This window comes from Nuphar pumila, chromosome 5 (genome assembly GCF_984573655.1).
Source record: "Nuphar pumila chromosome 5, dmNupPumi1.hap1.1, whole genome shotgun sequence".
Lineage (NCBI taxonomy): Eukaryota > Viridiplantae > Streptophyta > Magnoliopsida > Nymphaeales > Nymphaeaceae > Nuphar > Nuphar pumila.
The window spans coordinates 27,878,390-27,902,787 of NC_143253.1; the positions used below are offsets into that span (position 1 = coordinate 27,878,390).

General features: G+C 37.3%; 1 protein-coding gene across 1 annotated transcript in view; it reads right to left on the minus strand.

Annotated features, from left to right (window-relative positions):
* The window catches only part of LOC149837233 (protein TRANSPARENT TESTA 9-like), a 156,600-nt gene that overhangs the window by 11,075 nt on the left and 121,127 nt on the right, over positions 1-24,398 (minus strand). The window contains exons 16-20 of the mRNA XM_090005904.1: positions 10,949-11,054; positions 10,791-10,865; positions 10,608-10,654; positions 10,177-10,336; positions 9,856-10,022 (exon numbers count right to left, since the gene is read on the minus strand). Of these exons, the coding sequence (XP_089862030.1) occupies positions 9,856-10,022; positions 10,177-10,336; positions 10,608-10,654; positions 10,791-10,865; positions 10,949-11,054 (555 nt within the window). The remainder of the gene's footprint in view (positions 1-9,855; positions 10,023-10,176; positions 10,337-10,607; positions 10,655-10,790; positions 10,866-10,948; positions 11,055-24,398) is intronic.

A 24,398-nucleotide genomic window follows, 5' to 3' on the forward strand; every position in this document is an offset into this window, starting at 1 on the left:
CTACAAATCGATATACGGTGATTCAGCAAAATATATTACAAATCGATATTAACAAACAAAATAATATCTCACAAAACGACACTAGAAAACACATAATATCTTACAAATCGATATACAACAATTCAACATAATATATTACAAATCGATATTAACAACCAAAAAATTATCTCATAAATCGATACTGAAAAATACATATTATCTTACAAATCGAAATACGATAATTCAGCATAATATATTACAAATCGGTATACGTCAATTCAGCATAATATCTTACAAATCGATATACAACAATTCAGCATAATATATTACAAATCGATTTTAACAACCAAAACAATATCTCACAAATCGACACTAGAAAACACATAATATCTTACAAATCGATATACGATAATTCAACATAATATGTTACAAATCGATAATAACCAAAACAATATCTCACAAATCGTCACTAGAAAACACATAATATCTTACAAATCGATATACGACAATTCAACATAATATGTTACAAATCGATAATAACAAAAAAAATAATATCTCACAAATCGACACTAGAAAACACACAATATCTTACAAATCAATATAAGGTAATTCAGCATAATATATTACAAATCGACATTAACAACCAAAACAATATCTCCCAAATCGATACTAAAAAACATATATTATCTTACAAATCGATATACAACAATTCAACATAATATATTACAAATCAGTATACGTCAATTCAGCATAATATCCTACAAATCGATATACAACAATTCAGCAAAATATATTATAAATCGATATTAACAAACAAAACAATATCTCACAAAACGACACTAGAAAACACATAATATCTTATAAATCGATATACAACAATTCAACATAATATATTACAAATCGATATTAAGCAATTCAGCATAATATCTTATAAATCAATATACGACAATTTAGCATAATATATTACAAATCGATATTAACAACCAAAGCAATATCTCACAAATCGATACTGGAAAATACATATTATCTTACAAATCGATTTACGGTAATTTAGCATAATATATTACAAATCGGTATACGTCAATTCAGCATAATATCTTACAAATCGATATACAACAATTCAACATAATATATTAAAAATCTATTTTAACAACCAAACAATATCTCACAAATCGATACTAGAAAACACATAATATCTTACAAATCGATATACGGCAATTTAGCATAATATGCTACAAATTGATAATAACCAAAACAATATCTCACAAATCGACACTAGAAAACACATAATATCTTACAAATCGATATACGACAATTCAGCATAATGTATTACAAATCGATAATAACAAACAAAACAATATCTCACAAATCGATACTAGAAAACACATAATATCTTACAAATCGATATACGACAATTCAGTATAATATATTACAAATCGATATTAACAAACAAAACAATATCTCACAAAAATCGATATAATATTCTATAAATTATAAGATGTGTCGATTTGTAAGATATTTGAATTATGATTTTGAAACGTGTGCCTGCGGAATTTACATTGTTGCGATTTGGGCGCTTGAGGTGGCGATTTGCGTATTCAACACACGTGTGCCAGGTTCGTAATTTTGGTTTATGAATCAATGTGAATTTTGTACACAGTCTTACAAAATTTGTTACAAATGTTTGTACACCAAAAATTTGAAAATTGAAAGTTGAACCAAAAATTGCTCTTTATCTCTCAGCAGTAGAACATAACCCTCAGGTAGACATTTAAAATGACTTCCTCTTACTCCTGGGGGCCTCACGTCCTTCGTAGCTTTCTAGGTAATCTTATAGTCTGGATTTTTGTATCTTCCTCAACTAGAAAATCCTTCAATTTTTCTCATAGTTCTGTGTGGAATTCAGGTATATCATCCTGAAAACAAAATAATCCGAAAGTCAGACCAATATAAAAATGTAGTCACCAATAATACAGGATAATAAAATATGTTTAAGTGTATAACATACAACGGTGAATTCTGGTGCTCGTCCTTAGTATATTACTTCAATATACTTCATTACAAAGACGCCACAATCGACGCCATTATTTTGTAAAGGAGCATCCTCTGCGACGTGAAGCCTCCACGGGCCAATGTCGACACCCAACACGTCTCTGAAAAATCCAACATGTGGTTTATGCAAAAGCAAGTAAATTCTGGGCCATGGTACAAGATACAATAATCTTAAAGATAGAAACTTACCAAATGCACAATGTCACAGTCTACACCAATGTCATAGTCCAAGAAGTTGTATAACCATATTTTTTGTTCTTGTACATCCAACACGTATAAGACCCAATGCTTTTCGGATTGCCACAATGTAGAAATCAATATCTGCAAATTGATTATAAAATATCTTAAAAAATGGATATGGAAATGCGTATTGATTCCATAAAAATCGATGTTAAGAATCAGAAGATCTTAAATAGATTTAACATCTTACAAATCGATATGGTCACAAACCTTTTCACTTGAACAAAAGTCTGCCATTTGGTCATTGTTACCCCAGTATTGTATTCCGTGTAGAAATCCAGTCGCGTATGGCATTCGACAGACAATACTCTGTTGAACGGAACAGTAATAATAGTAAGTTTAAAACACGAAGGTACATTAGTAAATAAAAAAAAATAAACATATAAGATAACCGATATACCATAAAATAAGGGGTGACGACGCGGACCGACATGTTTATTCCCTTGCTTTGAATATACATGACAAAATCGTGTATAGTCTGTTTACAACAAATATGCACTTGTTAATATACATACCCATGGCATACGTAAATATATAACTGATAGTGGTTTTATACGTACAAAATTATTGATAGTGTGTCATGCAAATTCATCTCGTATCCAGTCGATGTTCTCTTCGAGCAATTTGCTGAGTTTTCTGGCACCTTGTTTTGTAGACGTTGCACTGAAATTAGTTGAATATTCAGTAAAATAACTGTAGCATTATATTCAGTTAACGAATTATAAACGACGTAAAAAAGACGAAGCAGGTTATAGGAATCGAAGGTACTATTTTTTGTGGACGTTCGACTGAATCGTAGCGTCCTTCGACATCGATACAACTTTTGCAATGAAGGAGGTTAGAAGAAACATCGGTTTTTTTGTTCGTTGCTCACGAAGCAAGTTATAGGAAAGGCTCCTTTTCTTCTTTAAATGAAACGTCGCCTGTTCCATGCTCTTAAAGGAAACGTTTTGTGTTTCATGCAAAACACGATGCTTTATTCATTTATTCTTCACGTCGTTTCACATCCCGCCAGTTTTCAAAAATCATGCAAAAAGAATATTAACAAATAAATAAATTACATTGCTCATTAATTAAAAGATGCCGTTTCATTTGCTAGTATCATCGAAACGATGTTAGTAAGTGTAAATGAATGACACATCACATAACATCAGTAGTGTGTCAGATGACGTCTCCCTAAACTCTAGACCCTAAACCCTAAACTAATGTTATGCGACGTTCCTTGCAACTAAAGGAAATGCTATAAATAATAAACCCTTAACCAGTAATCGCTTAACGATTACTGAAACCTAAGTACAAATCGTGGTAACTTCATAATCACTATACATAGTAAACGCTATTACAGAAATCGCTATACAAATTAAAACTCAAAACTAGTAATCGCTATAGGATTTTGCAAACGATAATACAAATCGTGGTAACATCATACTCGCTATACCTATTAATCGCTCTACTAAGTAATCACTATCACATGAAATGCTATAAGTAATAAAACCTAAACCGGTAATTGCTATACGATTTAGCAACAGTAAGTACAAATCATGGTAGCTTCATAGTCGCTATACCGAGTAATCGCTATTACAGGAATCACGATACATAATAAACTCAAAACTAGTAATCGCTATACGATTTAGCAAACATAAATACAAATCGTGGTAATTTCATCATCGCTATACCTATTAATCGCTAAACTAAGTAATCGTTATCACAGGAAACACTATAAATAATAAACCCTAAACCAGTAATCGCTATACGATTTAGCAAACGTAACTACAAATAATGATATTTTCATAATCGCTATACTGAGTAATTGACATATTAAGTAATCGCTATCACAAGAAACGCTATAAGTAATAAACCCTAAGCTAGTAATCACTATACAATTTTGCAAACGTAAGTACAAATCGTGGTAACTTCATAATCACTATACATAGTAAGCGCTATACATAGTAATCGCTATCACAGGAATCACGATACATAATAAACCTTAAGCTAGTAAGCGCTATACGTAAGTACACATTATGAAAGAATTATATAATTACAAACCTAAGTTTATGTAATCTTGTCGATTTTTCAGTGGCACTTTTGTGTTACACTTATTAAGGAAAGAAATATATAATTACAATAAAGAATGATAGAATTACAACATAGAATTATCGGGACACACAAATCACATATGTTTATTCACTTGCACTTGACGACTCAGATGGACATAGAAATTGTCTCTTTCTTGGACTTGGTGGAGTCTCTTTATTCGGTGGCCTCTTCGTTCCCTTGATCTTATAAAACCCACTGGTAATCATCTCAACCAGTGACCCAATTTGTTTACTCAAATTCCAAATGTCCTGTAACTCCTTATTCTCACTCTCTAGCATCGCTAACCTTTAGTCAGACAATACCTTCTCGAGCTGTGTTTGCCCCTTATCGTGTACTGCAACAAAGGGAATCGTAGTATCCGCCAAATGGACACGATGGACATTACGTCTATGCTGGAGGACATGCTCAGTGACAAGAGATAACTCACTTTCAGGTTGCTTCTCCTCAATTTGTCGATTTCCACACATGGGTTGCCAATATTGTTTAAAATAGTTGGGGTCATATTGTCGTTCTTTATAATCATATAGTATGACACAAACACCTCCTTTGTTCCAGCTATCCAATTGTTTTCTGAAGTGTTCGTGTCAATTCACGTTTGTGGCCCCCACCACTAATCATCTTCCTTTTCAATGCCACAAGTAATTTTGGTATCGACTATCCCAAGCCAGCTTGTAGGAGTACTCGACTACCATGCTGCAACTCGGCTTCACATTTGCTAAAGAACCAAATATCGCAGACAGACAGTCTCGTAGCCTCGGCAACAACCTCGTCGTCCTCGTCCTCCGCATCCCCATAAGGTCTCCACACAACCTGTATAATCGGGATTGTGGTTTAGACATAGACATAATTATTCATGCAAAATGCAGAATGCGATAACGATTTGTACTAAGACAAAATGCTGAATGTGGTACAGTAAAGAAAGTTAGATGCAAATGCGATAACGATTTGTACTAAGGAAGACAGAATGTTGAATGCGATGATTACTTGAGAATGCTAAACATTACAACGATTTACGGTAATAAAAATTAGATGCAAATGCGATGATGATTTGGACTAAGGAAGACAAAATCCTAAAGCGATGATTACGTAAGAATGCTAAACATTACAACGATTTACGCTAATGAAAGTTAGATGCAAATGCAATAACGATTTGTACTAAGGATGTTTAAGTGCCTTGCAGTTTTCGAAAATCGTCTCAATCTCTCTCTCTCTCTCTCTCTCTCTCTCTCTATATATATATATATATATATATATATATATATATATATATATATATGTGTGTGTGTGTGTGTGTGTGTGTGTGTATACGCTGTTTACGTGGCTGATTATAGTCATTTTCGGAAATTGCCAAATCTGATTTGTTTATGTGTGTGAAGCTGGAACTTGAATAAATTCAGATTTATCATTTATGCCATTATTGCATTTTTATTGAACGTTTGGAATAACCGGCATTGGGATTGGAGGAAGGGTTCATAAAATTAGAGAATCAATATCAGAAGCGTTCTTTTTTGCAGGTAGAACTTATAATCACTTAAGATAAAATTGGAATATAAAATTGCTATTGTTGGCGTTGTCTTTTTGCCCGAAACCGTATCTCCCAAGGTAGGTCGCCCAATTTGTTCTTGTGCTTTAGACCAGCTCCTTAGGTCTGTCCTACATCGCGCATACGCATATTTGAGTCCCGCATTTAATGTGTTGGGGTATTTCTGCTACATCTCATTTTCCCTAGGCAATTTTTGTCATTGGGTTGTTTTTTCGCGAACTTAGCACTAGTGGGCTAATACACGCTCGCGCTTGAGCTCAGACGGCCCCCCTATTGCATAGTCCGGTTGGAATGTTGCCCCTTGATAAGATACCACATCAATAGGGCTATGACAACGACAATTATGGAGCTTGTATAGTTAAGAAATATTCTCAAAGATATGGGGGTTGTCATCTCCAAACCTTTGAAGATGTGAGTACAATTTACATGATCAGCAACCATACCTTCCATGATCGCACCACATTGAGATGGATAGTCATTATGTCTGTGATAAATTCTTGAGAAGAACTATTGAATTGTCATATATCATATCAGAATTTTAGCTTGCAGACTTCTTTACCATAGCTCTTGCTGCTCCTCGTTTTTTGTTTCTTCTCAACAAACCTTCGATGTTTACGTTGTAAGTTTGAGGAGGGGTGTTAAAATAGATTGTATTGTACTATATATATCAATTTTATAATAGGTAATGTCCACCATTAGGCCATAGAGTCGTTAGGAGCTAACCCAATGGTTATAAATATAGTTGTTAGGTTAGCTCACAATGACTCTATGGGAGCTCCCAATGGCTTGTTTCATGTGGGTGTATATAAATAGGGACATATTCAATCCTGTGTTTGTGCTTAAGCATTTTAGCAATAAAGACATTATTTTTATATTCTTGCTCTCGTGTTGTTGTCATTGTTGGCCTTTGCATTGTCCCTTAGTGGACTTGTGCATATGCACTTTGTGTTTATGATCTTGTAAGCCCTTAGAGGCTCTTGTTTAGTCTTTTCGCATATTTCCTGCAACAATAATGGTAGTCACAACTATTCAAGTTTGGGAAAAGCCAAAGGCTCAAATCAATGTTGTAAGTATATGTATCGTTACTTTTGGGTTTTGTGATGCGATACATACTCGTATTGTGATACAAGTGCATATCATACCCGTATCGTACGATACAGAGTGTATCGTACTTTGACACACTTTAAAAAGGCTGATCGCTATTTTTTTCAATTTGAGTTTTAAATACCTTTTGAAGGTCGACTTCACCATTTGTCTAGAGGCCATTAGAAGTGCATTTCCACCGTTTTTTCACCCAAAGAAGTGGGTTAAGGTAAAAAAAGTGCATTTCCACAATTTTTCTACTCAAGAAAATGAGTTAAGGTACAAAATTTTTATTATGAGTAAAATTATAAAGCTACTCTCAAAAAAGTTGAATCTGCGAAAATTAAAGATTTATATCAAGGTAAAAATCAGGCTCCACACTCCAACAAAGATGGTATTAGATGATCCAGTATGGCAATGAGGTACTCAAGTAAATGAGTGAAAACCGATTGAAAATCGAGTACAACTATTGCCATAATATTTTTTTTATGGAATATGAAAGTATGAGTCTTGTGGCATGTTCTTAATTGCAAGATATTTACTATTCTTCATTGTTCTTGTGAGATAGTTGATGTTTGATGATGTCTTATGCAGCTCATAGAGACAAATGCTTCATATGTGATATTATGGTTGTATTTTGTGCAATTCATCATTGTTTTATGTGATATGATTTTTTTTAGAATTTTTGCCAGTTTTTTCTGTTTTTTCTTGATTTTTTTTGGATATTTTGAAAAAAATTTATTAAAATTTTATTGATATTTTATGATGCGATACTATACAATCTTAATTTGGGCCAGACTGATATGGGTAACGATATGATACTTACAATCTTGGCTCAAATAGTTGATTAAAAAAAATTCATATCCCTTTTTCTCATCTTCCTAATCTTGACTTATGCCAACTATAGAGGTTTGGACTGGCTCCCACAGAGTGAAGCATTTGGGCAGAGAGCGTCTTAACAGCTGTTTAGGGAAGAGGTTTAGTCGGTAGCAAAGCTAAGATGTTAGAAAGTTTGTAGAGTTTCGTTCTCAGTTTGCCTGACATAGTGAAAGTGGCTGGTGGTTGAGCGAAGTAATTCATTTTGTCTATTTGCTCATGGTGAAATTAGCCTGAAGAAGCATAATTTACAGATGAACATCATCCTTCTAATATATGATTGTCACTATAAAGCTTTGCAAAGAATTTGCTCTCCACCTTTCTTTAAAAAGATTTTATATATTAAAAAATAAACAGCTATACATAAAATATGCATGTACAGGTTAATATACGGTCAGGTGGCCATGACGTCCAAAAGTTTTTTTTTTCATTATTTTATTTTATTTTGTTACTTTTCATGAAACAAACCTTATAAATGTGATGTACATGGTTTGGTTAGAGAGAATTGGCTCTTGCATCATCCAATTAAGACACATAGGCACAATTTTATGAGCATTGAAAAATCAATGGCCTACAATCAATGTGAAATATTTTCTTGGCTCATAAAATTGTACTTTTCATTAAGAATACACGATCCAAGAGTCAGTTCCTAGAATTTGAACCATGCTCAATCCATCTATGAGGTCCAATTGGGTCGACACAACCCCGTGTGTCTGATTTCTAGCTCATTAGGACAGTGAGGTTGACATGACGAGATATTGAAAGTGCAATAGAACAAATTAAACTAACAAAACCTCTTGGTAGAAGAACAAGTCCAAGCTTCAGTCTGTCTGAAGGCATGATTTGGATAAAAAACTATTCCAAAACATTTCCTATAAATTCAGTATCCAATCACGTCCTTTCACATGCATGCACTCCAATAGATGACTAGTGTTGTATGTTAGTACACACCTCTCCTCATATGGAACCACTATTGACCAAACAATTCCCAAAGTGAAAGCACCCCAGAACCAAATCTTCTAAATCTATGCAACATCTCAGTCATCAGAATTGAGCAATGCAACATCCTAATCGTGTTTGTATCAGGAAAAAAATCAACTTCAGAAGAGTTCCCCAAAACCCCCTTAAGTCTTTCAGCAAATTGAACTGATGATATTACTCAAACTGAACTGTTTCCTCTTGATCAAGACGGTCTTAATTCTAATGGCTTCTACTGAACATAAGGTCCGATCTAATTCTAATTATTTTCCATTCCATTTTTTGTGTACGCAACAATTTTGTTTCTCTATTACTAATACAAAATATGGTATACATTTCTATGACATAAAAATATGCACAAAAAAGAATGAAGACAATAAAGGTATTGTATTCAACTGAAGAATGTATATTTTGATGCCTGCTTATTACAAGCAAGCATGATCAGTGGTCAAATTCAAGGAATGTATCCAAGATATTGCAATACAATTATGGAACTGTAAGAAAAGAGTGCATTATATATCATTAAATAAACTATGTTTTGCACATTGCTAAACACAATGGTTGTAATAAACAGTCATCATTAGCGATATAATTCAAGCAAGTGAAGACATGTTCAAAAAAGAGTTGACATTCGAAACATTAAATTGTACAATTTAAAAAGAAATACATTTGTGAAGGAGTGGTAGAGCGAGAAAGCCTTTTAAGGTTACACACTAGAAGATTCCTCCTCTTAGCAATGTAATAGTGGGTCTTGAGATTTTTATGATTCTAACTGTTTTCTTGACTTGATCAATTTTCAACTTTTATACGCTCAAAACAGAACAAGAGAAAAATTCCTTTACTAGAACTCCAGAGTCAAGAGTCACACTTGTCAAGGTCCACAATCAAGTCAAATGTCAAGTCTATTTTTCATGCTTGGGTTTGGCAGCAAGAATATTCCGGAGAAATCAAGTTCAGTCCAGCAAAAGATGTTTAACTTCAAAAAGATAACTTGAAACTGTACATACATTTGACCCCGCTAAGGGTGCTGCAACACGAACAACTCCATATTGTGGCTTAAGGGGCAATTCTTCTGCTAGAAGGACCCACCCTAATGTTCCCGTGGAGGTTGCTAAAAAGAAAAAATGGCGCTCTTTGTGTCTCTCAAATGAGATTCTACAAGGAATTGCATCAACTGCAGGTGGCACCATGGCAATAGTGAACATGGTTTACAAATGACAAGATATATCTACTATTTAATAAAATAGACAATTATCATCCAAAAAAGTGTGATTAAAGCAACACTGAATGCCATAAAGAAGCCATGTCATCAAGTATTTGAAACTAACCCAATTTTATTTCGGTGCCTGGATTTGGACTAATAACATCCAGGCCAGATCTTTTTGCTCTGGTATCCGTAGTGATATTTTTTGGAGAACTGACCTGAGGCTGATCAGGCAAAGTTCTTCCATGGGATAAAATTCTAAGTTGATGATGAAGTACAAACACCTGAACATTCACAAATAGAAAAAAACAGATATACATGTGTGAAAACTAGAAAAGGTATTCAAAAAGATAAACACAAGTACGGAAGACATGGACTATTGTACTTTTAACCTTGATTTCCATATTTTTTTACCGAACGAATACATTCAGTGACGAAATATAAACGACAAACGTATTCAACTTGAAAAACACTTTTCTCTTGGATGAAAACAGCATGATTCATTGACATATCATCATGGTTTTTCTACAAAAGATGCAACTAGTCCAGGATTACCTTTATTGTCTCACACATCCTCCCACCAGCAGCAGTGGATGAGTCATCTAAAAATAGTCAAGGACAAATAGTATTAGTAACAGGCCAGGAAGTGTGAAGTTGAGTGTGTAAGCAGTCTAAGAATTTAAAACAACCATTTCTACACTTGTGACATTTCAACAATCACAAATTTCTACAGCTAACCTTCATCGGAGCAGATGTGCTGATGAGGCATGATAATACACTTTAGATCTTTCTGTGGAGATGAAGCCTCAATTGCTACAATAGAAGTAACTTGAAATCAATCACAAACAACCACAATCATTACTGAAAAGCTAATGATTCAAAGGCCAAACTAATACCTTTCTTGCAACTCTTCCATTCTTCTATGATGACTGCTATAAGCAAATCACACCAGCAACCTTTGACTTCCCTAAGAACACCACTAGAGCATTTGTCGTATGAATCCTGCACATACAAGGTGATTACCATTGGCAAGAAAAAGATTTGAACATGAAAGAGTATATGACACAAATGTCTCTGATATTTTAAAAAGATTGTGACATCTTCGCTGTCCAAAAATAATATTATCATTCAAGTTGGGTGTAGCCAGAATGGGACGTTCACTGGGACAGCATAAAGTCTATCGGTTTTAACTGTTTGGATGACCAAAAACATAGTCTTCTAGGTTTTTGGTTTCTAAAATATTAAAAACAAAAAACAAAAAAAAGAAATATAAGTGCAAGTCATTTTCCAGTAGTTAAAAAATGGCTGAAATGACAAAAAAATAATGTTTTTAGTGTCAAACACATCTTGCCAGCCACCAGCTGAAAAATGATCAGGCTGGTACTACCCTGGCTGAAAGGTACTAAACTGACTATTTTTCGGCCAATGACTGGCCAGAAAATGGCATGGCATTGCAAAATTTATTAAAAAAGGATATGACGGCATATTCTTTCACATGAACAAAGCACAGATGAAAGGTATGGAGATGAAGGTGAAATGGTGGCACACTCTTGCCTGGTGGCATATTTGGTTTAAAGAAAACAATAGAGCGGTTGAGGGTTAGAAATCTCCTACATCAACTATCCATAGCAGCATTATGCACAATTTCTTGCATTAGTCCTCTGATGAATGAGGAACTCTACATATATCCGATTAGCATTTTTTTTTGTTATGACAGCTTTGATGTTTTCTTACCTTGTTGGACCTCTCACCCCCTACTCTTTTTTGTAAAGCCCGACCAAAAAAAAATTGGATCTAGGTTGGATCCAACCGGATCCGGACCCGAACCCGAACCCCCCATGTTTTTCTATTTAAACACGGAGAGGGGGGCTACTATTTTTACGCACAGGAGCCCCCCGCTCTCTCTCTTTTTCTCTCTGATACCCATCAACCTCCCGCCTCTCTCCCCCTCTCTCTGCGCTCTCCCTCTCCCCCTGACTTTTTCCCCTTCTCTCTGCTCTCTCCCGCCGACTTTTTCCCCCTCTCTCCACGATGCTCTCCCCTCCATGCGCCTCCCCTCTCCTCCCCTGTGCACCGTCCCCCTTCACCGGGAACGGCCCTCCCCAGGTAAAACTCCCTCTCCCTCACTGATCTCTCTGCCCTCGTTTAGTGAGGGGCGCCGCCCCTCCCTGCTCTCTCTCTGTGTTCTCGTTTAGCAGGGGAAGGGCGCCACTCCTCCCTGCTCACCCTTTTTCCGGCCGGCAGGTAGGGGCAACGCCCCTACCTTCTTGGGTTTTTCGGCCGGCAGGCAGGGGCGATGCCTGGGAGGCTACAATGATGATTCTAACATATCTAAAGTTATCCCATGGTAAAGGACTATGGTTTAGACAAAATCTCTCTCTAGATGTTACTGCTTACTCAGATGCAGATTATGCAGGGTCGGTTGTTGATAGAAAGTCAACAACTGGATTCTGTGTGTTTGTTGGAGGCTATGTCACACGGACTCGGCTAAGGAGGTGTCGCACTCGAGTCGACACGCCTCGACATGGGTGCGGACTCGGGTGTGTCTTCGGACTCGGCCCGGACTCAGTCAACGCCGAGTCAGACTCAGTCAACGAGTCGAGGCCGAGTCCATCCACATTTTGGACTCGGTCAACTTTGACCGAGTCCATTTTTGTCCATTTTTAGGGCAAAAAACTAAAAAAATCAATTTTTTAAAAAAAATAAAGTCCCAACGTCTCTTAGCTGCTAGACTGTGCAGACAGTCTGTCATTAGTTGACAGTCTGTGTTGCACACATTCTGTCATTGACAAACTGTGCTGCCATTAGTTGACAGTCAATGTTGCACATTGTCATTAGTTGACAGACTGTGTTGCACACAATCTGGCATTGACAAACTGTGTTGTCATTAGTTGACAGTCAATGCTGCACACTGTCATTAGTTGACAAACATTGACAAACTGCGTTGTCATTAGTTGACAGTCAATGTTGCACGCAGTCTGTCATTGACAGACTGTGGTCATTAGCTGACAGTGTTCAGCTGATGGCATATTACATAAAAAGAATTTAAAAGGTAAAAATAAATAAAAAAAAGAAAAATTACAGAATTAAAGAAAAGATTACAAATAGATATACTTGAATGTACAAAAATATATACGTACTCTTGTATTAAGAAGAGTATATATATATATATATATATATATATATATATATATATATATATATATATATATATATATATTCAAGTATACACTTATATGTATTATTTTCTAACACCCAACTTTGACCGAGTCTTATTATTGTTATATATATATATATATATATATATATATATATTTTAAAATATATATACATATATATAGCCGAGTCCCCGTGTCCAAAAAATTTGAAATTGCGCCGCACCCGTGTCACACCCGCACCCGCACCCGCACCCATGTGACATAGTTTGGAGGAAATCTGGTTACTTAGAGAAGTAAGAAACAAACTGTTGTTGCCATGTCGAGGGCTGAGTCAGAGTATCGGGCTATGGCTCAGACTACTGCAGAGATGATGTGGGTTAAATCTGTGTTGACTGATCTCCAAGTGAAAGACTCATTACCTATGGAGATGATATGTGATAATAGAGTTGCTACTTATATTGCTAATAACCCAGTGTTTCATGAAAGGACAAAGCATATTGAGGTGGATTGTCACTATGTACGTGACCTGGTAAAAACTGGGTATATTTGTATGAAGCACATATCTTCAGAAAACCAAATTGTTGATGTCTTCACAAAACCCCTGGCTAGTTCAAATTTTTCAAAGTGTTGCGACAAGCTGAACATTATTGATATATATGCTCCAGCTTGAGGGGGAGTGTTGAGAAGCAGTCACCGTATCTGCAAGGGTAGTTTAGTATTTTTTTATTGTAACAAAGGGTATTATTGCACATGCTTTATTTTCTATCTAATCTCTTTGTTTAAGTGAGATTAGACCTAAATGAGAGGTTAACAATTTTTCCTCTCTCTCTCTCTCTCTCTCTCTCTCTCTCTCTCTCTCTCTCTTCTGGTTTTCTCAAAACCCTAGCCGACTGCAACAAGGGAGATTGTAAAGTTACAAGGAGTTCCGATCTCAATCATTTTCGATCACGATCCGAGGTTCACTTCGAGGTTCTAGGGTCAGCTTCAGTCTGCATTGGGCACAAAACTCAGCAAGTCCAATTGATACGAGAACGACTCCGACCTGCTCAGAGTTGACAAAAGAGTTACGTTGATCGGCGATGTCGAGAACTCATTTTCGCAACTAGGGATCTGGTCTTTGTCAAAGAATCCCCAACCAAAAGTGTTTTTCGTTTTGGAAAAAACGGGAAGTTAAGTCCCAGATACGTCAAACCATTCGAAATCTTGGACCGAATTGGTGATGGAGCATACCGGGTGGCACTACCTCCTTAGTATGCTCAAATCCATGTCTTTCACGTATCTATGCTAAGGAAATACGTTCACGACCCATCGCACATTATTCACTACGATGACGTGGACATTCGGGGAGACTTAACCTTTGAAGAAAGACCTGTGGAGATCATGGATAGGCAAGATCAAGTGCTTAGATCGAAGACTATCTCTCTCGTCAAGGTTTGTTGGCAGCATCATGGAATCGAGGAATGCACTTGGGAACCTGAGATCGACATTAGGGAAAAATACCCCGACTTGTACTTTGAGCTATAGCTTATGTAAAAATTTGGTGAATGAAAGTAATTTAAGGAGGGTAGGATGTAAAGCCCAACTTTAAAAAAAAAATGAATCTAGATTGGATCCAACCCGAATCCGGACCCGAACCCGACCCCCCCGTGTTTTTCTATTTAAACACGGAGGGGGGGGGGGGGGGGGGGGGGTTCTCCTTTTACGCATAAGAGCCCCTTGCTCTCTTTCTCTCTCCCTGATACCCCTCGACCACCCGGATCTCTCCCCCTCTCTCTGCGCTCTCTCTCTCCCCCTCTCTTTGCACTCTCCCTCTCTCCCCGACTTGCGCCTCCCCTCTCCTCCCCTATGCATCGTCCCCCTTCGCCGGGAACATCCCTCCCTAGGTACGACTCCCTCTCCCTCACTGATCTCTCTATGCCCTCGTTTAGCACAGAAGGGGTACCACCCCTCAATGCTCTCTCTTTCTACCCTCGTTTAGCAGGAGAGGGGCGCTGCCCCTCCCTGCTCTCTCTCTCTTTGTTCTTGTTTAGCAGGGGAGGGGTGTAGCCCATCCCTGCTCTCTCTTTCAGTAGAGAAGGGGCACCGCCCCTGCTTGCTCACCCTTTTTCTGGCTGGTAGGTAGGGGCGACGCCTTTGCCGCCTCTTGCCTCTTGTTTTTCCGACAGACATGGGCTTTACCCTTACCACCTGTTTTCTAGTAAGCAGTGACGAAGGCCCTGCCTCCTTTTGTTTCCCCTTTTTCTATAAGGGAGGGGTACCACCCCCTCCCTTTTTCTCTTTTTAACAAAGAAGGGGTGCCACCCCACCCTGGTTCCTCTTTCCAGCACAGGAGGGGTGTTCCCCCCCACCCCACCCCACCCCCGTTTGGGGTCGAGCTCGGCTTGGTAGCCAAGACCACCCCACCACCTACCCTTGCCCTCTTGTTGTTGGGTTCGGTCTGAACCGAGCCCAACCCAACGTTGGGGAAGGACCAAGCCTAGGCTCGGTCCCTTGCCATGGTTCGGGTCGGGCTCTACAGCCAGACCGAGCCCAGCCTGAGTCCTTGGTCAGATCCAAGCTTGGGGCAAGGCTCGACCTGGAAACCAAGCCCACCGCCCTGTTTCCCATGCTTTCCTTTTTGCGAAACTGACCCCGGCTCGGTCGGGGCTCCCATTGAGTCCAGCTCAGTTGAGGCCTAACCGGCTCACTCGCCCAAGTGAGCTTGGTCTTCGCCATTTCCCAGCTCGGCGCACACCAACTTAGAGATTGGCTCAGCCTAGCGACCTGAGCTAGGGTCGAGTTTCATCCCTTGCGACCCAAACACAATGCCAACACATAATTTTCCTTTTTCTTTTTTCCGCAGTATGACGAATCATTTACCGCACTCCATAGGTGCAACGGACTCCATGTGTGCACCGAGGCACACGCCACTTATCACCTACACCCAGAACCGTCAGCAAAACCGACATTCTCAGAGGTAGGGAAAAGTTGCACGAAGAACAATGTTAAAACTTATAAATAAACATAATTATAATATATATATATATACGCTTTGAACTCAAAGATGCAGGTTTGCGTTCCTTGTCCTTTTTTTTTATGTCATTTACTTTGCCGCAATGCTTTTACGTGTACAGGTTTCTGCTTACGCATTTATTTAGCTCGATATGTGGTTTCACATATCGAGCATTGCTTTACGTCATTTACTTTGCCGTCGTGCTTTTACGGTCATAGGATTCCGCTTACGCATTTATTTAGCTCGATGTGTGGTTTCGCACATCGAGCCTTGCTTTATGTCATTTAGTTTGCTGCCACGCTATCATGTGCACAGGCTACTGCTTACGCATTTATTTGGCTAAAGTACGGTTTTGTACCTCATGCATTCTTACGCATTTATTTAGCCGATGTACGATTTTGTACCTCGTGCACTGTTTACGCATTTATTTAGCTGAGGTACGGTTTCGTACCTCATACATTGCTTACACATTTATTTAGCTAATCTATGGTTTCGTACCTCGTGCACTACTTACACATTGTTTTCGCTCGAGGTGTGGTTTCACACATCGGGTTATGCTTTATGCATAGCTGCCGCGCTCTAACGTGCACAGGCCTGCGTTATGTGTTATATATACATATTCATAAGGTATGCGATTTACGTACTCTGCCTAACCTTGTATCATGTTATCCTTTTCAAAAGACACGGATTTTGCGCATGCGCATCAATGCCTTAAAGAAAAAGGGATTTCTTGTGAAAAATCGATATTCAAGTATACATAGTTTTGAATAGCAAAAGTTGAAAACTGCTAAGGTCGGGAATTTTTTTGGAGGAATCCGCACCCCTTATATCAGAAGCAATATCACTAGACATGCGTTGCATGTTAATACTACTATAATTGGATGAAAGATTCGTGGCGATCTCGTAAACTGCAAAGTGCACAATGATATAAAAGTGGTAATCACACAAACTGTGACAATCACCTTCACAGGCAAGATGCTCGAATGACTTCAACGAACCAGAGCATATAGAATGGGTCATCAGTTAAAATAGAACCTGACGCACCCATTCACCTCTATGGTTCCGTCACGAGAGAGAGGATGGGATGGTACAAAAATTCCGATGGACAAGTTGTTAACAACTGCGCTCCTCGAGTAGCAATTGACTCGGTGTCGCCAGTCATCGGAGTTAGGGGATGGGGCTGTCGAATATTATCCTAAGTGATAGACCCTCTGGACTTCTGTAGAAGTTGGATGCATCTTTTGCCACAAATGCCTTTGGGGAATCCTCTCTCGGTCATCGACCGCACCCTTAGGAGCAGACTCAACTAGTTCTTCGGGTTATCAAAATACAAATAATAATAGACCCCCGGGAAAAACTCAGTTGTTTATACGTTTTTCTTGTGCGTATCCTCAAGATAGTTAATATCGAAACAAAGTTATCTTGTTCACCTTACTTTTTGTTAAAACTGCTTATCATGTATGTAATCATGTATTAATCAAGCATGTACTGTCCTTTTTCTACTATACTTGTGCACATACTAGTTTTTCACAAATTTGACCCATCTCATGGGCGCAAGTGATGCTTAGAGCTGAGTGATAGGTGATGGCGTGATTGCAAGATATCTTCGAGATCCCACTGTTTCTTCTAGTTTTCGCATCCTAGTGTGATCATCGCAAAATTTTCCTCTCTTGATCTTCCTCTCTCTTCTACATCTTTTCCTTTCTATCCTTTTATTTCCTCCTTTTTGAAGGGAGAAAATAAAAGACAGAAAAGAAGAGAGAAGAGAAAAGAAAAGAAAGAAGAGAAAGAGGAATTCTTTTGCGAGGTCTCACTTGACCTTAATTTTGAAAATATTTAGAAAATAACTCGCCTCCGTTTTGAAATATTTGCGGGAAAACTGGGAGGCGGGATTCGCTCGTCGGTATGAGGTTCGACCGTTCCTGGCGCCTTTACCAAGGGTAATCGAACCAAGGGTCGAATTTATGCCTTTTGCTTTGCCTAAATATCACTTAAGAATTTATCCTAAGTCTAAATGCACAAAGAATCATGCTTGTGCAATGCAAGGATGTATGCTCTTTTGAAAAATGATTTGGAAATCTCTGAGATGAATTTGATAATAGAGTGAAGAAATAATTTCAGAATGATCGAATCTAACTTAGAACTTGAGATAGATTAGGAAGGATATTTTGAAAAGAATGATTTTGAAGTTGAGATAAAAGGAGAAGAAAGGAAATTTCAAAGTTATAAATGGGCTTTGAATTAGAATTTTGAACCTGGATGAATGTTTGGAATAGAATTGAATTCTGGCTTTGAAGTTTGAAATCAGAATGAGACTTAAGGAATCCAAATAGAATTGATAGATGGAATTGGTTTTTGGATTTTTTAGGAATCAGAACTTGGATTTTAAAATCTGGGATGAAATGGAATTGGATTTAAGAATTGAGAATAGAAGTTGATTTGAAATCTGGTATTCAAAATGGAATTTGAATCCAAAGTCTGGATTCTAAATATAATTGAGATTCAAAATTGAATTCTGGGTTTAGAATCCTAAATGGGAATTGGATTAGAAATCTGAGATCCAATGATGAAGTTAAATTCTGGATTCTAGAATGGATTTTGGATCTGGAATCTGAGATCCAAGATGGAATTGGATCCGAAATTTGGAATGGAATTTGGATCTAAAATTTGAGATCCAAGATGGAATTGGGTTCTGGATCCTAGAATGGATTTTGGATCTGAAATCTGAGATCCAAGATGGAATTAGATTCTAGATCCTATACTGGATTTTGGATTTGAAATCTGAGATCCAAGATGGAATTGGATTCTGGATCTTATACTGGATTTTGGATCTGAAGTCTGAGATCCAAGGTGGAATTGGATTCTGGATCCTAAGATGGATTTTTTTTATCTGAAGTCTGAGATCCAACAGTGGAGATTACACTTGAAAATCTGGATCCAAGTTTAGGATTAGGATCTAACTTTGGATTTGGATTCTGAAAAGTCCAAATAGGACCTTTAAAGATGGATCTGGGTTTTGAAAACCCAGATTGAATTTAAATTTTAAGAAGATTCAAAATCAATCTCAAACTTTGATTCTGAATTTGGAGATGAGAAAAATAAACTTGATTTTAAAATAGAAGATAACTTTGAAGATTGGATGTTGATTTGGAAATTAAAATTTGAATATAAACATGATTTTGATTTTGAAAAATGAATCAGAAACTTCAAAGTTAAACTGAACTTTGAAATTTGAATTTTGAATTGGAAATTTGAATTTTGAATACAAAAGTGATTTTGAAATTTCAAAGTCAAATTGGACTTTGAAATCGAATTTTGAATCTTGAAAATGAGATGGAATTGAATTTGAATTTATAAATAAGATTTGATCTGAGAAATGAAGAAAAAGAATCACTTGGAATTTTGAAAATGGAATTTTGAAAATATGATGCAATTCTACCCTAAATGATGAATGAATTTAAATAATTTTTAAATTTGATTTGAAAATCATATTTCATTCTTTAAATGAATGTAAATAAGATTAATGATATAATACACTGTTATCGTCGCAAAATTTTTCCCGTCTTCCCTTCTTTGCGGAAGAGAGAGAAAAAATGCTTCCGCGATTCAAACTTGACCGGATTTAGGAAATTTGTTTTGAAATACTCGCATCCGTTTTGAAAATTGCGGGAAAATCCATGGGATGGGGCTCGACCTGTCGATACGAGGTTCGACCGTTCTTGTCGCCTTTAACAGAGGTAATCGAACCAAGGACCAAAATTGTGCTTGACATAGTTAAATCATCAAAATTGTGTTCTATCCTAAATGCACAGAGAATTCAGGCATGTGCTATGAGATTTTGGAAAATGTAAGTTAGAAAACATGATGTATGCTCAGAAAACCTTTGGAGTTGAAAGATATTTCTCAGGGAAAAGGTCAATTTCTTAGGAAACTCAGATGAAAAGGGGTTTTTTAAATCACGAGAAAGTTCATAAAGATGTGGGAAAATCATGAATAGTTGAAAATCCTTGGAAAAATAGAAGTGATTCTTGAGAAAAAGGTGAACATTTGAAAAGGGGAACACTTCTCAGGAAAACTCGGGCTTTGAGAATTTTCTTAGGAAAATGATGGAAAATTTATATTAAAACTCATTGGAGAAGAAAGACTGGACTTGGGAAGTTGAAATCCCGGGAATCTTACCCTTGAAATACTTGGAAATCGATTTTGATCTTTGAGAAAAGTTAGAGACTTCTTTTGAAAATCTCGAGAAAATAACCTTTTCCATGGAAAACTGTGGAAAATTTGACTTGGGAAAACCGATTTTGAAAAATTCTCAGAGTTTCTTGAGAAATCGATTTCTTGAGAATGAAATTTTCTTAAGAAAATCATGAGAAAATCAATGATTTCATGATGCAAATGATATGAATGTATGAATGCGCTTTGAAAGATTTTCTGAGAAATTTGTTGGAAAAATGTGTATTAAGTCAAAATAAATCCTTCACATATTCTGACTGTGGCCATGAATATGTTCAGAGTTTAATTGATTTAATGCACAATACTTTGAAAATATTAGAAATATGATGTGCATTTTAAGATAGCCTAAGAGTGTAGGCTCAATGTGATTAGTAGAAAGATGATGGATCTGGGTCTCGTCCATATTCCGACTAGGGCCGTAAATATGGATTCCACCAAGTTTATCAACTCCCTAAGAGTTGGTGCACATGTCATTCGTGTACATTCATAGTGCTTTTGAAATAAAATGCATGAATCATATAAACAGGATATTGCATGAATTCAAAATATATGATATGCATCCTAGTCTAAGTAATATTATATAGTTTGAATTCATGCAATATCCTGTTTATATGATAAAAATGCAAAAAATTCAGTAGAAAATAGTTTGAAATTCGAAATTGGGGTCAAAATGACCAAAATACCCCTAATATTAAAGTTATACCTTTAAAATCAGGGTTTTTGAAGAAAATTTTGGTAAAAATTAGATTTTGAAATTCAAATTGAAACAAATGATGGTGAAATGCAGTATGAGGCATGATGACATGCTGCTAAACACATTAAGACTGTAAAATCAGAATTTGACATTTTGCAATTTATCCAAAATAACGAATTTTGCTTGCTTTTCACTTGGATTCGGGTCCCGCGGGACCCTGTTTTGATGTTATGGCTAAACCAAGCCTCAAATGAATTCCAAATGTTGTCAAATTCGGTATGGAGCATCTACCTACCCTAACAAACAACCTAGAATGCTAAAACTCACGAAATGACATGGTTTAGATACTAAAATTTAAAGAGAATCCTAAAATGGACGAATTTTGCCTATGGACCCAAACATAATACAATGCTTAATATGATAATGCAAAAAATTACACCATAAAAACCTCTGATATTTTGCAGACTGCTGAAGGACCCGAAATTGAACATTTTTGGTTTTTACAGCCTCGGGATTTAAACTACGGTGAGTTCGGTAACGAGCATTTGGTTCTGTCGGAGGCAAAATCGACCTAATCTAATATAAAAATGCTAAAAAAATAGAAAACAGCCATGGAAATTTCTGATATTTAACTGAGCTACTCACGACACATACAGGGACAACTTTCATGTTTATGACTTCGGCATGTGATCAACAGAAACATGGATAAAAAATACAACTTTTCATGCCTGAAGCAACAGAACAGACAAATGTGACAAAACAAAGGACTGACAAGAAAAATCCGAAACAGATCTTAAAACTGTTCTAAAAATCAGAAGCTTTCAGATGCAAACAGAGGACATCCCGAACATGACATTCACTTTTTACAGATTCGGATTTGGAGCAATACCCAAAGAGAACCCATCTCCTTAAGTCGATCCAAAATCTCAGAGGCCCAAATCAAGCTCTGACACGTGTCCCGAACTCTCGGATTTTTGTCAGAAATAAAAAAAAATCAGAAAAATCTGAGAAAATCATGTTACAAACTAGACATTACCCCGAGTTCAGAACATCTTTCGGATCGAAAATCGGACCTCACATGAGAGAGATCTCGATTTTACAAGTCGGAAATGAGTTTTTAAAATGCATCCCGGGTAACAAAACCCGACTTACCATTTTGAATGTTTACCGCAGTAAACAAATTCAAATCCTTCCGAATTTTTGGCACATTTCTAGGGACACCCAATGGCGCATACCACGATTTTCTTAGAATTTAACGAAAATTAAATGCATGAAATGACGTGTGGACTGACTGACAAAAACAGAGAGTTACTGAAACTGAGCAGAATTGAAATAAATGCCAAATTAAACTTAATTAACTTATGAAACATGCTAAATTAACAAAATAAAATACAAATTAAATTTAGCTAAATGCATGAATGCTAAAAATCATCAAGGAAGCATAATTATATTTTTTTGATATACGTCTTTTATGAGAATAGCTCGATCCATCATTTGGACGAGCCTTTTCTTCAAAACGAAAATATAAATCAAGACAAAGGTATTATTTCGATAAAATCAATTAGAATAGAGACTCACCTTATGTTCTTTTGCTGCTTTGACACCTCAGAGACGGGCGGCTACCTTGATGAGGGACTCCAGAGAGGGCGTGAATTCAAAGGGAAACAGAGAAAAGAAAAATTGGCATTCTAAATTGAAGTTCAGATCTCAAGCAGGAGCCCCCTCTAGGCTGGGCGTGGGGCCTTGTATTTATAGAAATTTTTGGAAAATTTTGAAATTCAAAGAGGCTTAATCTAAGCCCTCCATGTGGCGCCATCTCAGAGGGTATTGTCTTGGAGTTTGAAATTCAAATTCTGCTTTATTCTGGAAGGAGGAGAGACTGCCATGTGGCGCCATCTCATAGCATCCACATTGACATGTGTCAGAAGGAAAGGCAGAGGATTCAAATGGTGCCACCTCAGAGAGAGTTTGAAATTTAAATTTCTGCTTTTTCTAGAGGAAAGGAGAGACTGACATGTGGCGTCACCTCAGGGTGGCTCCTACAATGACATGTGGCAAGAGGGAGGAAAAGGGACACGTGGCACCATCTAAAAAAATGAATTTAGGGAGGAGACGTCAGGATTTGCGCCACATCAGCCTGGAGTTTGAATATTTGAATTGTTACTTTTTCTGAAGGGGGCAGAAAGTGACATGTGTCACTTGCTTTTTCTGAGGAAAGCAGAGAGAGACACGTGTCCCTTGCTTTTTCTAAGAAGAGCAGAGGGTGACATGTGTCACTTGCTTTTTCTGAGAAAAGCAGGGAGTGACATGTGTCACTTGCTTTTTCTGAGAAGAGCAGAGGGTGACATGTGTCACTTGCTTTTTCTAAGAGAAGCAGGGAGTGACATGTGTCACTTGCTTTTTCTGAGAAGAGCAGAGGGTGACATGTGTCACTTGCTTTTTCTGAGAAAAGCAGGGAGTGACATGTGTCACTTGCTTTTTCTGAGAAGAGCAGAGAACGACACGTGTCTGCTGCAGGAGAGAATACCTCAGATGGCGCCACCTCAGAAGGAGACAACTCTACTTTTTCTGGACAAGGCAGCACATGACACGTGACATCTCAGGGTGACCTTGGGATGACACATGGCACAGGGTGAAGATGGTGGACACTGACATATGGCATGGAACAAAGAGGATGTCTAATGACATGTGGCGGCATCTTAAGGTGGCCCCACACTGACACGTGTCAGAGGATGGAAGGAGAGAGAAAATGACATGTGGCGCCACCTCTAGGTGAACCCCACGCTGACACTTGGCAGGTAAATGGGAGGAGAGAGAAAAAGATAAGTGGCGCCAATCCAGGGACAAGGCTCCTATATTTTTGGGTTTTTCAAAATTCAGGTTTTTTTTCTTCAAAAGGAAAGCTTATGTGACACCACCTGAGTGTGGGCCCCATATTGCTTCTTTATTGAAATAAAGACAAGCCAGAAAACCTCTTTTTGGAATTTTCATAAAATTTTGGACTAATTGGCAAAACAGAAATTTTGAAAAGAGTTGGCCCCTGTAGGGCAATTTTGTAAAAGATATTTGAAATTGTTGACAAAAGGGCAAAATCTGAGATGAAAGGGCTAGAATCAAAATCCTTATCGAAAATTATCCAGATTGTTTTCCTGAGAAAATATTTGGAAATTCAGAGTCCTGGGGGTAAAATGGGAAGGATTGATAATTTTGAAGACCCAGAGTATTGAAATCGATTTTAAAAAGAGTTGAAATTCAAATCTGGATTGAAA